At 38.5% G+C, this 24,707-nt stretch overlaps 1 protein-coding gene across 1 annotated transcript in view; it reads left to right on the top strand.

Moving 5' to 3' along the window:
* Nucleotides 1-24,707, top strand: part of CSMD1 (CUB and Sushi multiple domains 1) — a gene marked incomplete at its 5' end in the record, with an annotated part of 1,188,747 nt that overhangs the window by 848,336 nt on the left and 315,704 nt on the right. The window contains one exon of the mRNA XM_081942958.1: nucleotides 23,338-23,425. Within this exon, the coding sequence (XP_081799084.1) occupies nucleotides 23,338-23,425 (88 nt within the window). The remainder of the gene's footprint in view (nucleotides 1-23,337; nucleotides 23,426-24,707) is intronic.

The raw sequence follows: 24,707 nt of genomic DNA, 5'->3' as shown, positions 1-24,707 counted from the left end.
CTCTAACCGCTGTGACACCTCAGCTCTCTTAAGTTTTCTTTGACATTCCGGAAGACCGGGATTTGATAAAGTATTTTTTTCCTTAGTTTTTTTTTTTTTTTATTGTTAGAATTCCACTTTAGATAGATAGCTGTCAGTATCAGCGTTAAAATACTTCACTCAGTATTAGTCCAACGTGAAGCTAATGGTTTCATTCTGCCCTCGCTGAGAATTGTAGATGTTGCAGTGGAACTTCTTTTGACAGTGGGAAAAATAACAGCAGCATTAAACTCTCACAGCTGCATAAAGCTTTAATGAAACAAGAGGGATAATTGCCCAGATCTACTTTGTTCCATCATAAAATGTAATAATACAGATTTCCCCAAGTGTTAAAAATGTTAACATTCTCAACTATGAAACATATCCCTATGTAATAATATTATGTAATATTATTTTATTAAATTGTGGAAATTGCTCCATAAATCAAATTAGTAAATTATACTTGTTTCTGCAAAATAGGCCATTGTCACTGCAGGAGCTAAAATATCCTTCAAAGTATTGTTCACAAATCTAGCTGTGAAGAGAAATGCTGTCTAAATGTATTTGGGAATAAAAGCATCACTTGCCAACTAGGAACAACGCAAGGTGCTTGGTTTGTCAATTATTAATATTAACATATGACTAGCAGAGATAATTTCTGAAGTAACTAGGGGGAAAAAAACAATCAATGTATAAAAGAACGAATCATCCTCAAAGGTTTGGGGGAAAGAACTGTAGAAGCGTAAATATCTACTATTTTATTAATATACCATACATATGTGATATGTAATGAACAGCCTTTTGAAAATAGAACATAGAATGTGAATAATCATTATTTCCCTGATCCACTGCAGAATGAAGGCCTCCTCATTGAAGATCAATGTACAGGCAGTCCTTGACTTACAACCACTCATTTAGTGACCGTTCAAAATTACGACAACGCTGACAAAGTCACTTCTGATCATTTTTCTTATGATCAGAACACTTATGATTCTTGTAGCCTGGTCACGTGATCAAAATTGAGACACTTGGCAACTGGCTCATATTTATGGTAGTTGCAGTGCCCCAGGGTCATGTGATCCGCTTTGGTGACCTTCCAACAATTCCAACAAAGTCAACGGGGAAGCCAGATTCACTTAACAAACCATTAAGTGAACGGCACAACTGCAGTGATTCACAGAACGACTGTGGCAAGCAAGGTTGTAAAATCAGGCAAAATGTACTGAACTCTCTTGCATAGCAGCAGAAATTCTGGGCTCAATTGTGGTCGTAAGGCAAGGACTACCTATAAAGCAGTGATTCTGAGGATCTTTCAAACCAGGTGTTCCAGAAGAATACATGGGCAAGGGGTATTGAAAGCTGCCAAGATATCCAAGGCAATTGGCAAGCCCACACATCTTTTGTCCAGTTTCTGGCATTAAGTCATTCAGCAAGGCAATGATAAAGCAGGATATCCTGGCTGAAAGCGTGATTTAAATTGATGCAAAAAATCAGCACCATTCAGATGCAACCGGAGCTGTAAGATCCCTTCTTTTCAATAAGCTTTCCTAGAAATAGAATATTTGTAATATCTAAAGATGTTTACACCTACCATATCAAAGGAGGAAATTTTTGAAGTTAACTTTAATCCCACCTTTAGACATTTGGCTGTTGTGGTGGTGGTGACATACTTAAGCAACCTAGGGGAAATGCAAGATGTAAATCTAACACACATACAAACATATGTAGATTCTAACACATTAAAGCAGAATGCAAAATTATTCACAAAAACTATATATTTAAACCATATGTTTCATAACTTATAACGTACAGTAGAATAATTGAGTTGGAAGAGATCTTGGAGGTCCTTTAGTCCAATCCCCTGCTCAAGAAGGAGACCCTATACCAGTGTTGGAGAACTTTTATGGCATCAAGTGCAGAAATGGGATTGTGTATGTGTGTGTGTGTGTGTACCGGAAATCAGAACAGCAACCGCCTAGTGCAAATGTTTGCGCTGGGAAGATGATCTTCCGGTTTCAGGCACATGCATGTGCGCCGGCCACCTAGTCTTCTGGTTCTTGGCGCATGTGCATGCAAAGATCAGCTGGACGGTGTACATGCATGTGCCAGAAACTGAAAGACCAGCTCTCTGGTGCACATGTGTGTGCAGGGATGATGATCTTCTGGTTTCCGACACATGCATGTGCACCAACCAGCTGATGTTCATATGTGCATGTGTGCCAGAAACCAGAAGACAAGGTGGCCTGCGCACATGCGCTCCAGGCAGCTGCTCTTCCAGTTTCCAGCACTCCTGAGTATGTGAATACCAGCTGGCCAGTGCGCTGGAACTGGAAGAGCAACGGGTGATGGCTCGCATGCCTGGAGAAATCGCTCTGTGTGCCACTTCCGGCATGCGTGCCATAGGTTTGCCATCACGGCCCTATACCATTTCAAACAAATGGTTGTTCAGTCTCCTTTTGAAAGCCTCCAGTGATGGAGCATCCATAACTTCTGAAGGCAAGCTATTCCGTTGGTTGATTGCTTTCATTGTTTCTCCTTATTTCTAGGTTGCTTCTCTCCTTGGTTAGTTTCTATCCATTGTTTCTTGTCTTTTTTGCAAAGAATGGATTGGAACTAGTGGTATATATTTCAATATGTCTGTTACAATTTGCTAGACTGGGAACAATGTGCAGTCGCTGTAGGCCAAGCATTGTAAAATCCTGAAATTCTGAACCCACAATCCATCCAGATATATCATCTAATACAAAGGACTTCCATGTGGGTAAAACTATGTAGGATTGACCCATACATTGGTGCTTTTGATTTTTGTATTTCTGATCTCACCTTTACTACTTCACAGAACTCCATTTGTTAAGGTCGACAACAACTTTATTATGAAAAGCTTGTTATGAAAAATCAAGACAGGAAAAATGAGGGCGTTGAAAGCAAATCACCCTCATTTTGGGATGATGATAACGCATTGTAACTAGAAATCGGGCAAAAGAGTTATGCAACTTCTTATTTTTCGTCTTCATTTATTCAACCAGATTGTCACTTAGTTCTCTTATTTTGTTTAGCTTAATTATGAAGTTGAATGGTAAGATAAAAAGCATGCTCCCATAACCAGTTTTGTGATATAGATTATTAAATTCAGGCAGCTTTTTATCTCAGCATTGCATAAATGATGCCATAATGGAAAGTTGTGGAGGGGTGGGTTGTTTTTTTTTTTTTTTTTTTTGGCCTTCCTTTATTCACAATGAGATCTTATCCTTAAATGCGTTAAATCACACTGTAGGCAGAATGCCCTAGACTGGAACAAGAAGTTTTATAATAATTCATCATGAATAATGCCTAGGCATGTCATTTCTGTAGCAAAAGTGTAGCCTTATAGGATTTGCAACAAAGTCTGTATTAGTTTCCCTTAAGCCAAAGAGTCAGGAGTATGTATGTTTTATAGCTGATATTCCATCCTTCTATAGAAAGTCACAGTTTTCCATGAGAATAATTTAAATGCAGAGAGAGAGAGAAAGAGAGAGAGAGAGAGAGAGAGACAGAGACAAAGACAGAGACAGAGAGAAAGACAGAGAGAAAGACAGAGAGAGAGAGAGAGAGCAACACACACACACACACAGAGGGAAGGAGGGAGGGAGGGGAGGGAAGGTGGGAGAGACAGAATTATCTATTAGCTACTCTGATTGTTTTTTTAACCTAGTAAATGCTGGCCTCTTGAGGAAATGGTGCCCTGGATGTTAGATTGCTGATCCCTTAAAAAAAAAAACCAGTTATGGATGGTTGTAAAAATACCAAGAGAGCTATTAGAGAGATTGTCTAAACTTTTCCCACTTGGTGTTTTCTGCTAAAAAATCTTTCCCTTCCATCCAGCAGTTTTCATCACCCTCATGCAGGGCTGGAGACATATATTTACCTTGACAGATACACAGGTAGAGCATGCTGGGCACAAAAAAAAAACGCATTGGAGTTGCTGCATATGTTTTGAAGTGCTAAAACAGCAGGCGGGATAGGGTTAAGTGCTGCATTACCTCTCGGTGCTCCACATTGGAGGCTGCTTTTCTAAACAAGCAGAGAATCTCTTTGGGGGGGGGGGAAAGTGGCAGCTTACCAAACAAGAGGCAAGCAATGGCAGTTGGGTGTGACCATCTAATCTCTGAGCTGAGCTGCTGACCAGGGAATTGTTTTCATGCAAAAGAGATCTCACACACAATCTCTGCAGTTTGTGCAGTTTGGGGATGGGGGGGTGGGGGAAACCAGCCCGTTTAATCTTACCAGATTCATGATTGGGGCTTAATAGTATCAACATTGCCTATGTTGTATTGAGAGAAACAATCTCACCAGTCAGAAATTTTACGAAGTAATGAAGTGAAGCAGCAAGCAGTTTATTATAAAATATGTTCTTGCAAGAGCAGGTGGCCAGCTATGTGAGTACCCAGCGGAATACATTTCTCCAGCTTTTTATTCTCACTCAAACCACAAATCCCTCCCTACGGCCCAGTGGTGAAATTCAATTTTTTTTTACTACCAGTAAAAAAATGGGCATGGCTTAGTAGGCGTGGCTTGGTGGGTGTGACAGGGGAAGAATACTGCAAAATCCCCATTCCCACCCCACTCTGGGGCCAGCCAGAGGTGGTATTTGCCGGTTCTCCGAATGACTCAAAGTTTCTGCTACTAGTTCTCCAGAACCTGTCAGAACCTGCTGAATTTCACCCCTGCCACAGCCCCTTTTGACAAAGGCCACGGGGTTGCAATCTTCCTGGAACTCCTGTTTCTCCATGAATTTCCCCATGCTTAATCTGTTTCCCGACCTTTTGCCCAGTTCCTCTTTTTCCAGGCTATCTTTTTTGTTTCTTAACCTATATTTCTTGTTTCCTTACAATCCTTGCAGCATAAGCATAATAAATTGAGGCAAGCGGTTAATTTATCTACTATATACTAGACTGAGTGGTTAGGGTTAGGATTTAGCAGACCCTTCCTGTTTTCTAGACTTGGCCTTTTTACCATTAATGCCCCAATGTCCTACTGAACTTTTAAACTCACGTCTCTCAAAGATCGCTTTCTTTGCAAAAACAACACTATCTCCATCGGTCTCTTACAGTTTGAAATGGAGCTGATTGTGAAAGTCAGTGAAAAGTGGATGGAAGACTATGGTGATGGGTAAACTCTATTTCAGTAGAGATGATGCAGTGTCTGGAAGCTGTAGTTTGAATTAGGTAATTGAGTGATGAAAAATTCCACTTGAAGTGTGAGGTTTTTTCCCCTGTGTTTTGCTCACGTAACATGATCTAGTTACTCATTCCAATATGAGTCACCAACTAGTTAGTCACTCATTTCAGCCAGATGGGTGATGGACTGGTGGTTTCCACTTGTTTGTAAAGACACGGAGAGGTCCTTGGTGATCTCTGACCTTGGTTTCTTTTATGCAGATGTTTCGATAACCAAACTAGGTAATATCATCAGTGGTAGTGGGGAGCAGGGTTTGCCCTCAGTTTATATTCTTGTGGATTGCCTTGTTAGTGTTGGTGGGAGAGGTCTTGTGGGTCCTTCGCTTGGCTATTTACTGTTAGCTTGTTTGGCAGTTCCTTGATTGAGATATTGTTTACTTTTTGATTGTTGGTCTGATTGTTAGTGTTAAACTATGCTTATTTGGGGGGGGGGGGTGTTTTGGTCTTTGGACAAAGGGCTAGTTCTTACTTCCAAAATAGATCATGGCAGGAGAAGAAACATGAGGTGTTCCAGCAATTCAGCAGTATGCTACCAGCGGTGGGGTATCAACAAATTATATATAGAGAGAGAACACTTGCTCAGAATGCTGAATAGATCACCACAGATAGGGCCTGCAGCCAAGAAATTAAAAGACACTTGCTCCTGGGGAGGAAAGCTATGGCAAATCTAGAGAACATACTAAAAAGCAGATATATCACCCTACCAACAAAAGTGTGTATAGTCAAGACTATGGTTTTTTTCCCCAGTTGCAATGTATAGCTGTGGAAGTTCGACCATAAGAAAGGTTGAGCACCAAAGAATTGAGGACTTTGAACTATGGTGCTGGAGAAGATTCCTGCGAATCCCTGGGACTGTAAGGCAATCAAACCGGTCAGTCCTAGAGGAGATCAACCCTGACTGCTCTTTAGAAGTCCAGATTCTGAAGATGAAACACAAACACTTTGGCCACCTAATGAGAAGGAAGGACTTACAAGAGAAGAGCCTAATGCTGGGAAAGATTGAAGGCAAAAGAAGAAGGGGATGACAGAAAATGAGGTGGCTGGATGGCGTCACTGAAGCAATAGGTGTGAGCTTAAATGGAGTCCTGGAGGAACATTTTCCATGGGGTCACAATGGGTCGGACATGACTTCTCAACTCACAACAACAACAACAACAACCAGTAGCTAAGAGAATATTAGGAGACTATAGCTAGATCCAGCCATATTTGAGCACTGCTTGCCCAAACTGAGAATAGACCTGTGTTATTGCTTCCTGCTGGATCACTTTGCTAGAACATTCTACCATACAAACCAAGAAATACTCTCTTCTTAAAAATGTAGACCAACCAAAGTGTGATTTGTTTGTTTAAATAACGCATCACATAGACTTTACAGAAAAAGAAACAAACATGTAACTGAAATTATAAATATAGGTAAAATAAAAGAGCCTTGTACATTTACAACATCCCACAATCATTACAATCAAGAAATTGGCTCAACCATACCACTGGGCTCTGAGATTTAGTGCATGTAGGCCTGCTAGGGGTTATATTTTGTGTGGCCTAGGGCTTTAGCTACTGTTGTTACTGAATGTCCATCAAATGGCTATCCTTCTTTATCTAGCTGTGACCTTGCCTGCTATAGTCTGACAAAGCCATCTCTAGAGCCAGTAGTTCTCCCACACTTGGAAGATTGTCAGTTCCTCACATTATGGTTAAATCACATAAAGTAGCAGTTGGGCTATCCAATCTCTACAATCCTTTGAGCCCATCTTCCATAGGAGTTCATCCTTTACTAAGAAATTAATAAAGAATAGGCTCAGACTCAGCACATCCACCATTGCATTAAAGAGATCTATTCAAAGCAATGGGAAATACTTAGCTGATGAAGGGCAAGTAGTAGAAACTTTAGGGGAAAATAGCCATACAATGCTATAGTTATTTATTTATTTATTTGTTTGTTTAAGGCTGGATTTAGTCAAACTCACATTTGGATTCAAAAAGGTTTTTTTGTAATAGATTAAGTCCCAACAAAAAGCACATTTTCAAAATATTTCAGTGTGAGGAAACTTGTGCACAATGAAAGAAGCCTAAAACTTACTAAAGATCTGAAAACAAAAATAACAAAATTATACACCCCATTCCTAAGAGGACCATAAGGGCACCAGCATGCCTACCTGCTTATACTTATATGCTTATATGTTATATTCATACCTATACATGTTTTCTCATACATGCTTGACAAACCTAAATAAATAACTAAATAACTAACTAACTAAATAAATGAATAAATGGACAAGTCAATGCAGAAGAATTACATGCAGAGATGTAACGATGGTATCAGGAAAACTGAAACTCAGATTTTCAGTTGAGGAAGGATGCTAATAACATTAGGAGAGGTTAAGTTTAATAAACTCGCATAAAAGGAAATGACAACAGTTAATATACCAGCTGCTTAATAAAGATAACTAAATACATAAAGAAAAAGGCAAAATTACTCATTTGATATTTTTGTTCTGTATTCTTAGACAAGGTATAGATTTTCATAAAAGAGGAGCAGAAAACTCAAAGATGAAGAGATGTGATTGAAGTTAAGTTTAAAGGAAACATGATTATGGAACACTTGTTTAGCTTTGAATGAGTTTAAATGAAAAATCTTAGAAGATGTGTTAATAATGAGGTAAAGCAGTAGATTGAAATACATGTCTGGGCCATGGATCTATTTTTCACCAAATTGTAAAGGCTGCGCAAGAAATCCGTTTTTTTTTCTGAATTGTCATATTTCTAGTATTTATTTACTACCTGCCTTTTATTCTTACTTCCTGCTAATGGGAATGAAACATCCACAAGAAATTATTGCCTAAACAAATCGGGATACTCTGAGCGATTTTTGAATGAACATCTCTACAGATGTCAGGAAGCATTGCCAGAAAATGTGGCAGAGGTGAAAGTTCAGCTCTCTTCGGTTTTGCCTCATAGGAACTTAAACCCAAGTTTAAAAGGCTATCTTAAATAATTATTCACATGAATAAATACCTTATTCCAGACTTTTTCTAGCATTGCAAGTAATGTTTAGAGAATGCTTTGCTTCCAAGCATTCCAGTAGGATATGTTCAAGTACTCCTATGAGAATTCTGCCTGCAGCTCCAGGAAACTAAGCCATCCAAGACAATTTTGAACCATGATTGTTTATAAAGGAAACAAAATTAGCTCAAATGAATAGAGCTTTAAGGGACAAATGCTTGATGCATTAACAAAAAAAAAGTGGTAACTTTTTGTAGTGGCACAGTTGCAAGGCATTTCCTGGAAAAATATGAAATGACAGAAGCACCTACTGGATGATGGGAACTGGAGAGAGACATTGTTACCTTGCTCATGGTAAGCTTGAATTAGTTGGGTGTCTTTACTTTGTCACTGGGTTGTTTTCTTTACTTGATACCAGTTATTCCTTTCAGCAGACTGAAATATGCAATAGACTGTGGCACTCTGTGTCTGCAGTAGGTAAATTATCTTATGTGTTACTCACTTGTAAGTGTGATAAGATATATAAGCAGTCTATCCTTAATCTTAAGGAATGAGGTGATTCAGAGTTCAGCATATGGTTACAAATCCCGTACCAACTGGTACAGATGGAACAGGCCAGCGATGCCCTCATGGATGCGCACAGCACGTGTATGCGTCTTAGTGCCTCCATGATGCTCCGTGATGCTCCAGCTGCTCCGCAGAGCGCAGCATAGGAGGTTGTATGTGCCATGCACATATGCGGAAGCGCAGAAGCCTTAATACCCAGGTAAGGAGCTCAGGCGGGCAGGTGGGCCCTCTGGAGCATCGTACCAGAACGGGGCGTACCGCCTGCAACCCACCACTGTCTGAATGGCTTACAGCTGCTGTTTTAGAACTGTCCCAATTACTCTCTCTCTCTCTCTCTCTCTCTCTCTCTCTCTCTCTCTCTCTCTCTCTCTCTCTCTCTCTCTCTCTCTCTCTCTCTCTCTCTCTCTCTCTCTCTCTCTCTCTCTCTCACACACACACACACACACACACACACACACACACACTTCCTTAAACATTTGGAGTACCGATTGCTCCTGCTTAGGATTGCCATTTTGTCAAAAGTGACTATGCAACTCTAAAACTGAATGAGGGGATCACACAGATACCATATTTGTTTGTTTGTGTATTGTCTCTCATGCAATGCATGCCCAAGCTTTTTAGGTTTTTTTTTTTTCATGAAGTTAAAAAAAAACATAAAAAGAAAATGTGGGAGACCATCCACTCTAAAAGATGCTTCAGCATCTGTCCAGGGACAGAGGAAATTTCCGTCAATAATGTCTGATTCTTGGAGACTGCCCATATAAGTTCCTGCAGTTTTCTTGGCAAGAATTTTCAGAAATGGTTTGCCATTGCCTCCTTCCTAGGGCTGGGAGAGATTAACTGGCCCAGGAGACCCAGCTGGCTTTGTACCTAAGGCAGGAGTAGAACTCACTAGTTTCTAGCCTGATGTCAAACTGGTGCTCTGGAAAGATTATAACACATTGTACAATTACACAATTTGTATAATGATCTTAGTTTAAGTATGAAATCCACTTCTGCTTCTCAAAGATTGTGCTTTACTCTTGCATTTGAATTTTAAAAGTATGAATTTTATCCAGCAGCTATTTCTACTCCACCAGGCATTTTTATCAATATAACTTTTAAAAAAACCTAAATTATAATCAGTGGTATATGAAATGTGTCCAGGTGAAGCTTTGGGATCTCTGCAAACAGCTTGCATCTGTTATGGTGGCATGATGCCTATACACAAAAGACTTGAGAAAATCCAAAAGTCTGCTTGCTGATTTTTGATGAAGCTTTTTGACAAGGATAATTAAGTTCAAGTAGTTATCTGGTATCCAAATTTACCAGGTTTTTTAAATTCAATTATTCTGTAGATTACTTCATGAGGTAAAATAAATAAGAACATTCTGTTAAATCAGTTTCTTAAAACTGTATGTATTGTTTAGCTGTTTGTTTTAAAAACATGTATAGAAAAGCAGCAATAATAAATTATAAAGAAATCAATTTGTAAGATTATAAAATTTGTAAATAAACTGATTAAATTGGCAGTTGGTACACCCATTTACAGCATGATATTGAGGTAAAAGGCTTAGAAGATTTTTTTAACAATGATGAAAACTTGATTTTTTTTTTAAAAAAATAAGTTTTTACAAACAGTTCTTGTATATTATGGAACAAAGATCCACATGGTCATGCCCTAGCACCCGATAATTTTTCCCCTACATCCTTTTTCAACAATTATGCAATAAAAGGTGCTAGAGAATAGGGATGTTAGCCAAATAATAAGTACAATTGTGTTGGATAATGAAAGCACCCTCGCAACACTGTAAAATATTTAAAAAGCAGGGTGTGCGTGTTATACTTTATAAGTGTTGGGCAAGTTAACAATGTAAAGAGAAAAATTAAAATACTGGAGGTATTTTACCCATGGTGGTGCTGAGGGGCTCCAGAAGGGTATTTGACGATGGGTCTACAACAGTAAAGGTTTTCTCTTATCTTCGCTACCAGTTCCGAACCGGTGCGCTTGCTTCGTTCTTGTGCGACCCTTCTGCACATGCACAGAGTATCCATGATAACGTCTGGGTGGGTGGGCGGAACCTTCCACTCCCGCCACTCCCAGTTCACCCGAACTGGGGCAAACTGGCAGAATACCACCTCTGATCTACAAATATGGCAATATCCCTTTTAATAGCCTTCCTTTATTTTGATGTGGTTAGATTCTAGACCTCTTGTATTTTAGCCTTACGCAGGTCGATGCAGAAATATGTCCTGTTGTTTTCAATGGTACTTCCTCGTGTGTGTGTGTGTGTGTGTGTGTGTCTGTCTAAGAAGACAATGCTGTTGAATGAGAAAGCAAAATACTACCTTTGAAAACAAATAGCGAAAAAATGCCATGTGGAAAACATTTATTTTTTTTGTTTTAAAAGAATTTTATTGGTTTTTAAAATTTATGGGAAAAGGGTAGGTGGATATACAAAACAAAATTTTGGCAGCTCCATCGTGCTAGAGGTAGGAATCTCTCCAATTCTCGCAACTTTTACAGAAAAAAAATAAAAGATAAAAGATAAGCAGAAACAGCATCTTATTATATATTGTGTCAACCATGTGTTCAATCATCTCTTTTGCCACTTTCTAATATATCAACAATTAAAATGATATTCCAGATATATTTATTTTTGTGACCTGTGTCTTTCCGTTATTGTTCCCTCCCCCCTGTCCCCAGGCAGAGCCACAGCCCCTCTCTCCTTCATGTCTTGTGTTTTGTCGTCTCTTTCACTACTTCTTATATTTCCGTCCTCTAGGAGGGCACTATGTTTTTTAATGAAGGCCTCTGCTCCACGACTGTGTTAATTCTAATTCTGTTTCCCTCCCAGAAGATCAGCATTCCTTCTGGCAATAACCATCTAAACCAAATTCCTTTATTATATAATTTATTTGATAAGGAGGAATACTTCCTCCTCTTAACTCTTATTTTTTTCAGAATTTGCTTAAGAATGGCAATTTCTTTATCTTTATATTTTAGTGGTCCACCCCTCTGAGCCCCTAGAATCTCATCCCTCGTGGTCTTCCTAAGAAATTTTACATGTATTTCCCTTGGAACATTATGTGTTCTGGCATATGCTGAATTAATCCTATAAACAGATCCATATCCCACCACAACTGTTCTTTATCTCTTTTAATATATTCTGCTAAAATTGTACTAATAATATCCTTAAGATCTTCATATTCTGTCTCCGGTAGGTTCTGGAATCTGAGAAAGAAGGACATTCTTTCAAGTTCTATGTTTGCCATAAAATTTTCCAATTCTATATTACACTTCTGAACTCCCTTAACCTCCTCCCCCAGCCCAACCGCGCCCTCCTCATGCACACCAATTCTCTGTTTATTTTCTGTTATTTGTTGCTGCACACTTTTAAGCTCTTCTCTAAAATCTGCTACCTCCTTTTTCAACTCATTTTGTCCCTGCATAAGAGCCTCAAACATTTGAGTAACAGATAAATCTTTTGAACTCTCTCCAGTCCTTTCTTGTGAAAATGATGAATTTTTTGTCTGTTGAGTCATTGGACTGGATATAGAAGAAGTTGGTGCCGAGGCTGCTTTGCCTGTAGGTGGTTTTCTGGGCCCCATTGTCTAAGTTCAGAAGGAGTATAAATCTTTTGCAAAAGAAATGGCATCTGTGAAGCGTGCAGCCGAGTGAGTCCGAGAAGTCAGGCAAATCCAAAAGTGAAAATTAACCCTCTGTCACAGTTCCAAGCCAAGAAGTCACTCAAAAAAAAAATCAAATAATTCAAATTCAGAAAGACCACGTAATAGGAGAGGCTTCAAGAGTCCTTCAGGGGGGATAATATAAAGCCAGACTTTCTTCAAAGGTAGTTTCAAAAGGCAGACTTCATTTATAAGTGCGAAGAAGAAGACGGAAGCAGGTCATCTTGGCTCCCCCTTGGAATCAGGAGCAGAACATTAAAAACTTCCATAAAGCTTTCAAAACAACTCAGCAATCAGCTCTTGCAGTTATGATATAAATCTTTTCACATAGTTAGTTCAAGTGGTTAATTCAACTTTTTGCTCTTTCTCTCCATTCTGAGATTGAGAGACAGTCCAAATGCCGCTTTGCCTGAGAGGTGTAGAAGAAAAAAAGCAAACCCCCTCCAATCTTCCTACTTCAAATAGATTGAATCCACAACTTACAAAAAAGCCACTGCTCATCAGTTAAAAGCAGTTAAGGAGATTGGAGTGAATTTCTCACCTCCAGAACTTCAGCTGCTGCATGTAGTTAACTCTTTCCTTCCGGAATCCATTCAGCGAAAGTGCTGTTATGCACCCCCTACGCTCCCCAGCTCCTGAGGCAAAACTGGAGACCCTCCATGGCTGCTGCCTATCTGGGGGGTTCCAGCAAGCCGCCCTACGGCAGGTAGTCCCTCCAAGACTGCCTGTGTTCCTAAAAGGAGCCCACCGGAGAAGTGAACAGTGGACCAACATCCGTCGCCTTTGGAAACTGGAAGTGATCTCTCAAAAACATTGAATTTTGAAGTTAGCTAAAAAAATTACAAAGTTAATTTTAGGTATTTTATGGTAAATCTGAGAATGAGTCCTTGACTGTAAGCTATTTGTGCCATCTGTGACTCACTCTGACAAAAATATTTAAGATTATCATTAAAAAGTAACTCCTCCAGAAGCTGTTCTGAATTTCCTTTGTGCAAGGCAAAACATGGTGAAAAGCACAGCATAATAAATCAGCATTTCATCATTATTTCTAATAATAATGACTAAAGCAGAGATCTAACGTTAGTAAAAAATAAGCCATTACCTACATAAGTAAATTAATTAATCATTTAGGTATACTTTGGAAGAATTTTATTATTAGCTTTTCCATTAAAGGCCACTTGAGTTGCAACATTCTTCTTAAGTAGCCCTTGGCAACTGTGTAGATAGATGAATTAATCTACCAGTAGTCTGAGGCAACAAGATATGAAGGCTATGGAACCTGTGAATTATTGTTGCAATAACAACTGTAATTCAATTTACATTTCTCTATTTTCTACTTTTTATGCAGAAGGTATTCCAGTTGGGTCTTGATTTTTTTTTAAAAAAAATAGTTATATGTCATTTAAAAAAAATTAATAGACTGCCATATTTTTCAGAGTATAAGACACACCTTTCTCCCCCCAAAAAAGAGGGTGAAAACCTGGGTGCGTCTTATACACTGAATACAGCATTTTTGGCCTCCTGAAACCCCGGCCCCTTCACAAAAATGGATGTGCATAGCCTTTAGGAGGGCTGCAAAGTGCTCCTGGGGGATGGGGAGGACAAAAACAAGCAAAAAATGGGACTATTTGCTTGTTTTTGCCCCCCACCCCCAGCCCACCAGGAGCTCTCTACAAGCCTCCTAAAGGCTATGCATGCCCTTTTGGGCAAAAAACAGGCCCATTTTTTGCTTGCTTCTGCCCCCACAGCCCCCACGAGCACTTTGCATGCCTCTCAAACTGTCTGCATGCCCCATTTTTCACAAAAAAAATAGTTATGCAGAAGGTTTGGGAGGTCCGCAGAGTGCAAAAACTTTTAAAAAGAATTTATCTCTTCAAAACCTTGGTGCATCTTATACTCCAGTGCATCTTATTCTTCAAAAAAAACACAGTAAGTCCTAGCTCAGGGGTGTCCAAACTTGGGAACTTTAAGACTTGTGGACTTCAACTCCCAGAATTCCCCAGCCAGCCATGCTGGCTGGGAATTCTGGGAGTTGAAGTCCACAAGTCTTAAAGTTCCCAAGTTTGGACACCCCTGTTCTAGCTGAAAAGGAAGTGCTGTAGAAGAGGAGCAGAGTGAGCCTGAGGGCGAAGTCAAATGCATCATCAGTCTTGACTCCCTACGCCAGGGGTGTCCAATCAGTCTTGACTCCCTACGCCAGGGGTGTCCAAACTTGGGAACTTTAAGACTTGTGGACTTCAACTCCCAGAATTCCCCAGCCAGCCATGCTGGTTGGGAATCCTGGGAGTTGAAGTCCACAAGTCTTAAAGTTCCCAAGTTTGGACACCCCTGCCCTACGCCCACTGAAAGAGACCGCCCTTGAAGTCCATAGACTCTTATCCGGTCCAAATTTGCCTTGACCATTAGTTGATCAGAGTCTTGTCTATAGGTTGTATGGAATGAACTCGTAGTGCTTTCTGAACTTTATCCTGTTTCCTGTTTTTTTGTGCCTAACAAGTGCATGAAAAAGATGGTTGAAGAGAATGTTCCCATAGTTTGGGATTCTTGCAGGAAACTGTCCGTTCTCAACATATGAAAGAAAACAGGAAACAGGGATGTCTTTAAAAAGGTTTTTGCCTCCAATCTCATTATCTGAACTGGCTGATGGTGCTATAAGTCATTTTTCCTACAGTCATTCCTCAAACTGTAAGCCATCAAAGGTCAACCAACCTCTGCAGTCTTCTCTGTCATAGTCCCTGCCCTATGAAATAGCCTTCACCTAAGCTTTAGGGCCACAATATCAGGGACTAAATTTATGTATGTTCTTATCTGGGCTTTGGTTCTTTACTCCCCCCCCCCCTATACTGTATTATCTTAATGAACTATGAATTATTATATTAGATTTCTTTTTTTAAGTGTTTTATTTATTTTTGTTACATAATAAAAATTCTTTTGTGAACAGAGTGTTGTCCGAATCCCCCTTTAACATTCCCACCCAACTAGTTGCTAGTAGACAGGGATGATAAAATATTACATCCAATGAACTCTGGATAAGAAACACTTCTTTTAACACTGGAATACATTGACTGACCATAGCTCTCCACTGATTCAGGTTGAAGTTAAGCCAGTTCAACAGATGCTAGAAATGAAGCTTTCTGTATATGAGTGTGGTCATTCTTCAAGCACACTTAGCTGAAAACTCTTGTAGACTATTAATCCTTTGTCAATCTGGTTAATGATAGAATCATAGTCTCAAACAAACTGCAGCAGTGCAGATTTTGTCAGTTATATTATTTCTATCTCTTTTTGCTGTTGTTAAATTAGTGATAACAACAAAAGTGAATTTACTTTTCATGGAAGAGTAGAAGCTTATTGACACTTTACAGCTTATCAAGTGCCTGCTGTTTACGAAGGAAAGCTATCTTGTTCGGGGAGGTTGTGATTCTACTTCTTCTCTGCCTCCTTTTTCCTCTTTCTCCTCCTCCTCCTTCTTTTTCTCCTTTTTCTACTCCTCCTCCTCCCCCCATCCCCCTGCTTTACTTTTGATTTTAAAAACAAAGTAATAAACATTTTGATAAAATAGATGATTATTATCCTGCAATCTTCTGATTTAAATGCAATTTTGATGCAAACATGTATTTCTTCTGGCTTAATCTTCCACGCTTATTGCTGAGGCAATTGAAGCAGCCCAGGCACATCATTTATTGATTAGGAAGCTGACAGTGTCACTTAGGATGAAATATCACAATGTCCATCATGATGTTATTGTCTTGTTGCTTTGACAAAAACAACACCGTTTTAATCACTTTATCATCAAGAATGATGTTGTCATTTGAATTGTTCATCAACCAACAGAACACAAGACAAAAAGAAATAAGCATTCTGTATCCAAGGTATTAAGATCCCTATAGTGTCATTGCAAAAGGAAGAGATTAATTAGCATCTTTATTTTTATATATGTAACTAGCAAAAGAAGGGAAGTGCTAACATTTGAAGTAATTTCTGAAGAGACAGATTTAGTGTGGGATGCGCTTAGTTATATATTTTCTTCGTCTCTGTAAGGTATGCTAATTCTTAATTAGTTTTTCCCCCCTTTATTTTCACTAATAGTTTTGCAAATGTAATTATCAATAGTTTGGATCTGAAGCAATCTTATTGCAATTTGAATTTTAAAATTTGTTATGAACATTTACTATAGTTAGAAAGTAATTAAAGCACATGTCCTGCCTAGTTTCTCATTTCAGCATTGCTTTAAAATGTATTTTCTTCTTTTAAAATAATCCAGAATTATATTTAGAAGTGCTATTAATTTGGAAAGAAGGGTGGGGGGAATTGCTACTGTCTTTTCAGTAGTCTAATTACAGAAATAAATGAAACACAGAAGGACGGGGGAATCTAATGGCAGTAATTCCTGTCTTATTCATAGGAAATATTTTTTGCAGCAAGTCCCCCCCCCCCAATTTTAATTCAGTATATAATAGTGAATACATTAAACACATTGGAGATAGACAGAAGGAGAATAAAAACGAAAGACAAATGCTGTTATTTACCTGAATAGGAGATTACTGGGGTGGGGGAACAGTTTGCCACAAAAGCATAAGGAAGATAAAACAAAACAAACCTCTGTTATGGTATTTTCAGCAAATCTAAGAAGTCCTTTCTATTTAAAAATATTTGAAAACCTTTCCAAGTAAAACCAGTATTTAAACAGATGCTTTAAACTGAACGGATAACTTTGTAACCCTCATGTACTATAGACCAGTGTTTTTCAACCACTGTTCCGCGGCACACTAGTGTGCCGCGAGATGTTGCCTGGTGTGCCGTGGGAAAAATTGAAAAGTAATAATAAAAGTAAGGGCTTGCCTCTTGCACACAGCGTTCCGATCAGATCCGCCTGGCGGGGACGAGAAGCGAGGAGGCAGAAAAAGAAACTGAGGCTAAGGAGCTTCCCCCCCACCTCCTCCCAGCAAAAATCTAACCGGGGAGCCGGGCGGGCAGTAGCAAATTAGCCGATCACGCCGCATGATCAGCTAATTTGCTACTGCCCGCCGGCTCCCTAATAAGATTTTTGCGGGGGGGGGAAGCTCCTTGCCTCCGTCTCTTTTTCTCCCTCCTCGCTTCTTGGGGCTCCACCAATGGGGGAGCAAGGCCCGCCCAGCGCCAGGCTTTGGGCTAACACAGAGGTCTGCAAAGGTGGCTGTTTTAAGACTGGTGGACTTCAATTCTCAGAATTCTGGGAGTTGAAGTCCACCAGTCTTAAGAGCCAATTTTGCAGATCCCTGCCTGGGCCAATATGATTGATGCCCTTGGTGGACTTCAACTCTCAGAATTCTGGGAGTTGAAGTCCACCAGTCTTAAGAGCCAATTTTGCAGATCCCTGCCTGGGCTAATATGATTGATGCCCTTGGTGGACTTCAACTCTCAGAATTCTGGGAATTGAAGTCCACCAGTCTTAAGAGCCAATTTTGCAGATCCCTGCCTGGGCTAATATGATTGATGCCTTTGGTGGACTTCAACTCTCAGAATTCTGGGAGTTGAAGTCCACCAGTCTTAAGAGCCAATTTTGCAGATCCCTGCCTGGGCTAATATGATTGATGCCCTTGGTGGACTTCAACTCTCAGAATTCTGGGAGTTGAAGTCCACCAGTCTTAAGAGCCAATTTTGCAGATCCCTGCCTGGGCTAATATGATTGATGCCCTTGGTGGACTTCAACTCTCAGAATTCTGGGAGTTGAAGTCCACCAGTCTTAAGAGCCAATTTTGCAGATCCCTGCCTGGGCTAATATGATTGATGCCCTTGGTGGACTTCAACTCTCAGAATTCTGGGAGTTGAAGTCCACCAGTTTTAAGAGCCAATTTTGCCCAGGTTGCGCACTGAATAAAGTATTTTATAATTTTTCATATTTCTGTTTACTTACTATTTCATAATAAAGTAATTATAAAATACTTTCTTTGTGTTTATTTGATTCCTATTCAAGAGAATTACTTTATATATAGTCAATATAGGCACAGAGTTAAATTTTTTTACATTTTCTAATGGTGGTGTGCCTCGTGATATTTTTCATGAAACAAGTGTGCCTTTGCCCAAAAAAGGTTGAAAAACACTGCTATAGACTGTATATTGTATAATGCAGTGTATTTCTTTTTTAAAAAATGCCTGAAATTTGTTTCATAACAAAACACTTCAAGGAAAGCTTCTTGAATGTCTCTTCCTTGCTCTTCAGAAGAAAATGAACTAATTCAGATGTCCAAAAAAGAAAAGAAAAAAGTCAGCAGTTGCAAATCTGGGCATGAATAATCTTCCTGATGTCATAATAGTAATCCTTCTAGCCCCATTCTCAAAGTATCCATAAAGATTGATGGGTTATTAAGCTCCAAGTGCTATAGAAGCAGATTGTTTTGGCACACTTTCAAACTGGCTATGGTATGGTATCAAGGCTGGCTTGACCACCTTGCTGGATTATCTTTATTTAAGGACTGAAAAAGCGAATATGATTCACTTGGTTGCTCTTGATCTTTTTGTGTATTACCCGCCATGTGCAGTATTCTGTTAACAATTCAATCCCTGATGCGAGCCATATTTTAAAGGACAGCTGTTTAAAGTCAATCCAGGCCTTGCCAGACCTGCAATTGTAAGTTGGCATGGTAACGTGACATTGTGCCTTAGAACCATGTTGCTTAGCAATTGAGCCCCCAGTTCCAATTACCATCAGCAAATGAGGACGACCTGTCCTTGAACATATTATATTCATTATTTTTTCATTATATAAAATAATTCCCCATACCAGCAAACATTTGTTACATAATCTGAATTATATGTGAAATACATGGTGTTCCCCCCCTTAGCCTTACACACAAACAGAATAACTATTCTGAACTGTGTAGGCAGGTAGATGATCCCTTAAAGATGCAACAAACAAGAACAAATCCATACCAGTCTATTTCAGTTTTAAGATTTATTGAAAGAACAGTGAAAAGAGGATACAAGAGAAGGAGAATGGGAGTAAATAGAATCCTACATCATAACTTTGTTCTAGTTAGACCTATATACTGAGATAAGATTCTCAAGCCTACTTGGAATCCTCATTCAATATAATTTGTTACACTGATTTAAGGCTCAACTATGGTAACTTTCCATATTTGTTAAAAAGAGATAGCTTACCTGTAATTTTAATAAATTATATTGCCACATACATATCATTTTTGTATTATATTTTGTGTGTAGCTACGTATTTAGGCTGGCTGAGGGCTTTATGAGAATGATTTGTTTCAGTCAATTCGATTTTGTTTCAATTATTAATATCATATCTATGAGAATATATGCATTTTAGGCCAAATCATTCATGGGACAAATTAGAAAATTGTCCCTAAAACGAGTTCATCCTAATTTAATTGATTTAATTAAAAATTATGATTCTGTCTCGATTTATGAAAACATAAACTTCCAGGAAAACTGATGAAGATTTTTTGGATGAGAAGTAAAACATCTTCTTCCTCAAACAGTCCAGTTGCCTTTTTTTTTTTAAAAAAAGAGCACATTTGAATTGCAGGAAAACTTACTACTGTAAGTGTAAAATAAAAATTCAAATGTCACGGTTCGCTATTTGGAATTTTCATTGTCACCTCTTCCTTTTTCACTGGTCTCTGATTTAAAACAACTTGACAGCTAAGTTTGTTTCAATATACCTAGGTAATTTACTCTCCTGAATAAGCTTCTTTGTTTCTATACCAATTGTGGTGTGAATTTTCTAAGGAGAATATGTATGACAATGTACATATATTCCATGCTTCAAAGAAGACATGTTGAGATTCTTCTAAGGTGTTTCCTTTATTGTTCCATCTCCTGGGAAACCCTGGCACAAGATCGATTGACATGGTGCACGCTGATCCACCAAGGCTGCCAGACATCTGAGGACAGAAGAACAACCACAGCACAAGAGAAACAAGCACTCTGCAAAGCCAGAGCTGCAAATGCTGCAACAATGGTGCCCACACATGTCGGCCCAACATGTGGCAAAACATTTCATGCCCATATAGGCATTACCAGCCACCCGAGGACACATCATGGACAGACCACAAATTGATCTTGACAAACTTGAACATTGGGCACTATCTAATAAAATGAAATTCAATGGTGAAAAGAGTAAGGTTCTACATTTAGGCAAGAAAAACAAAATGCACAGGTACAGTATAGGTGGTACCTTGCTCAACAGTAGTAACTGTGAAAGGGATCTTGGAGTCCTAGTGGACAACCATTTAAATATGAGCCAGCAGTGTGCAGCAGCTGCCAAAAAAGCCAACATAGTTCTAGGCTGCATAAATAGAGGGATAGAATCAAAATCACGTGAAGTGTTAATACCACTTTATAAGGCCTTGGTAAGGCCACACTTGGAATACTGCATTCCGTTTTGGTCGCCACGATGTAGAAAAGATGTGGAGACTCTAGAAAGAGTGCAGAGAAGAGCAACAAAGATGATTAGGGGACTAGAGACTAAAATATATGAAGAATGGTTGCAGGTATGTCTAGTTTAATGAAAAGAAGGACTAGGGGAGACATGATAGCAGTGTTCCAATATCTCAGGGGTTGCCACAAAGAAGAGGGAATCAAACTATTCTCCAAGGCACTTGAGGGTAGAACAAGAAGCAATGGGTGGAAACGAATCAAGGAGAGAAGCAACTTAGAACTGAGGAGAAATTTCCTAACAGTTAGAACAATTAATCAGTGGAACAGCTTGCCTCCAGAAGTTGTGAATGCCCCAACACTGGAAGTCTTTAAGAAGATGTTGGATAGCCATTTGTCTGGAACGGAATAGGGTTTCCTACCTAGGTAGGGGGTTGGATTAGAAGACCTCCAAGGTCCCTTCCAACTCTGCTATTGTATTGTTAGATGCCAGGTCCTCTTTGAACATGGTGGACGAACATCACCCATGGACACTAATCTTTCCAAACTAAAACAGACTACCTGTACCACTAAACATATTCTTTAAGACCTAATAGGGAAAAAAACTTAAAACTCTTTTTCTCCACAGAAGCTATCCCAGCTTCTGAGCTTGGCTGTCTTTTGCTTTTCTGAAATGAACTTCCTTTCTCCTGGGAAGCCAGACAACATTCCATCACAATATTGAATATTGTACCAAAATGACAACTCGCTGAATATTTTTCATGGAGAGTCTATGAACAAGATATTATGTAATTTCCTTTGTCTGAGCATGTTTTTTTTTCTCTTGGGGAGTCAATAAATATATATTACTTATTCTGACATAATTTTTAGGCACATTTTGCTCTTCATAGCAAGGAGGAGAACATGTGTGCTGATGTGAATCCTATTTAAATGAAACAAAAATTGCTGAAAGGTTCTGAGATCAGGGTGTTCCTTTTTTTATTCAGCAACTTATGAAGCTTGAAATGAGGAACACCCTCACACATGGGGATTGATGCTGAAAAGTTACTGTGATATATTAACCATGAAGAGTGACTTGGAAACAATGCTGAAAAATAAGAGAGTATATTCAAAATAGTTCTAGAGGACTTATATATTGTAAATTAAAAATAATCTTAGTAGAGATTGAAAGATATATAGCTTGATTGTGATTTCTTTCTTTGAATAAAATCAAGGTCAGAATCCAATATATTTAACGTAATTTTTAGTGTGCTGAAACTTTTATACATAATTTTGAGACACATGATGTATTGTATAATCAGATTTTCCAGAAAGTCATAAACTACCAAAAAACATTTGTTGTGTTTATAGATATAACAATATTAAATCAATTTTCTCAATCTTGGATGTTTTCACTATACTGTAGAAATGATTATTGACCTTCTGTTGGGAATTCTAGAAGTTTAGCAGAGCTGAATTGAGCCTTAAGCAGAACTATACTTCACATCCATCAAATTTTGAATTATAGACCTTAAACTATATTCCAAAAGACTGACTATCTATCTATCTATCTATCTATCTATCTATCTATCTATCTATCTATCTATCTATCTATCTATCTATCTATCTATCTATCTATCATCTATCTATCTATCATCTATCTATCTATCTATCTATCTATCTATCTATCTATCATCTATCTATCTATCTATCATCTATCATCTATCTATCCATCCATTCATCCATCCATCTAGATACACTCCCACACCCACACACACACACACACCCCACACACATACACACAAAAGACTAAATAAAATATAAGTAGGATACCCTTCCAGTCAGAGATTGTAAGTCTTTTCTATTTATGTCACATTACAATTTGTTTACAATCTTTGACATTTCTCAGAGCCACAGTCCAAGTTTTAAAGGCTAATGTACAGTTCTGGGTCTCCGGTTATAAACTATGTTGATATTAAAATGGGACAAGTTCCATATCTTTGCCAGAATATCCAAATCCACTTTCTCATCAGCCTCTAGAAGGTGTGGAGGTATTTATAAGGCCCTAAACCTAAGTGCATTGGACTGCTAATAAGTTTCACATTTACAGCTATGGAAAGTGAAGGGGCAATAATCAATTGCCTGAGTTTCAGTGTGTTGAGTTTTCTGTACTCTGTATGAACAAAAACCCCAACTTTCTATGTTGGGAGACAAACAATTTCCTCCCTTAGGTGTTCACACTTTGCATTAAGGTATAATAAGGTTTGACTTAGAGTGCTGTGCAAGAAACTTGGTGTTTGTGTGCTAAAAACTATTCTTGTTACTCCATAATTGTTAGGACCTTGTTGAGGAGGAGGCTGTGGATAGGTACTTTCTGGCTCTAAGGTCACAGCTGACTCTTAATGGATAATGCATTAAACTTTTCATGATTATCTTTGTCTTTCTAAAAAGTTGTATTTAAAGTATAGCTTATCAAATGTGATAGCCCATTCTTTTTCTATTACAGTGAGTCAAGGAGGAGATGCTGTTGCCTCAGATATGTGTCCTGACCCAGGAATTCCTGAAAATGGGAAGAGAACAGGCTTGGACTTTAGGTATTTCATACGGATTTACGTTTGCAGATATTTTTATTTAGTTGTACGTGAGAAAAGCATACCGAAAAGCTGATATTCTCGTTAAAAGCTATCAGTTTGCATTAACATTATCTATATCTTTTCTGCAGCGATGACATAGTTAGGTTAGTAATTGCACCTCTCCATGGATAGTCTTTGCAATTAAAAGTGAATTTCACTTTATTACTTGGCAGTTAAAAGTGATTTTAAGCATACCTTGGAACATGAATTGGATTTGATACTTCTAATAGTGGCAGGTTTGCTACCAATATTTTTAATATTTAATATGCCTAAATATAAATCTTCATTATCCTCAAAATTACTAGGAGCATTCAAACTGACAATTATACAACATTTTGTTCAAGTTAAGATGTGATGGCACAGCGGTTGGAATGCAGTATTGCAGGTTGACTCTGCTCAAGGCTGAAGTTCGATCCTGACCTCCTTCTGAGGTCTGAAAATGAGGTCCCAGACTGTTAGGGGACTATATGCTGACATTTGTAAATCATTCAGAGAATGCTGTAAAGCACTGCGAAGCAATATATAAGTGCTATTGTTAAACCTAGACATTTTCAAGAAAAAAATGTTGCCACCACAAAGGGCAACTTAGTGTCAATCCTTTGTACACTTTTGTACTCTCCACTATTTCTCACTTTCACTCTGCATTCAGGCATTGCAAATTTCTTGTCTAAAATTTCTCAGCTGATGATTTTGGACAATAGATTTATAACTACATCAGTATATAGCGAAGCATAAGATAAAAAAAAACTTTGATATCTAATGAATATTTACTCTTTCCCTGAGGCTTAACATTTCCTTTTTCTTGAAATATAAACACTGAGAAGAGTTCTTAAATAGAATTTTCTGCTTAGGGGTAGAAGGGGGTAAAAAAAAAAACACAGGGAGACAAATTTGACCATTCTATAATGCATACACAATTTATTCTAAACTGTGCTGTTTTCTGTAAATTTGAGATGGTGCAATTATTTACATTTCCTGCTTGCTCTGTGCCAATTTAGTTTGCTTCAGTCACAATGGCTCTGAAGCACTTTTGACAGAGATGCAGTGTTCCTTAATCATCCTGCTAAGCTGGAAAAGAGAACAGGCTTTTTATCAAACTTCAGCTATCTTCAAGAAGCTGGAAATCACTCCTCTATCAGCAGGAGGGCAGAAAAAGTAATTTAGAAAGACCAAAGAATTCTATCAACTAGAAAAAAGGGCAGTTTCATAGACAGGGAAGTTACTCACCTCTTCAGTTATTTCC

Source organism: Natrix helvetica (assembly GCF_964273705.1).
Source record: "Natrix helvetica genome assembly, chromosome: 2".
Lineage (NCBI taxonomy): Eukaryota > Metazoa > Chordata > Lepidosauria > Squamata > Natricidae > Natrix > Natrix helvetica.
Note: the sequence above shows the minus strand (reverse complement) of the source record. Positions and strands in the feature narration are given on the sequence as shown.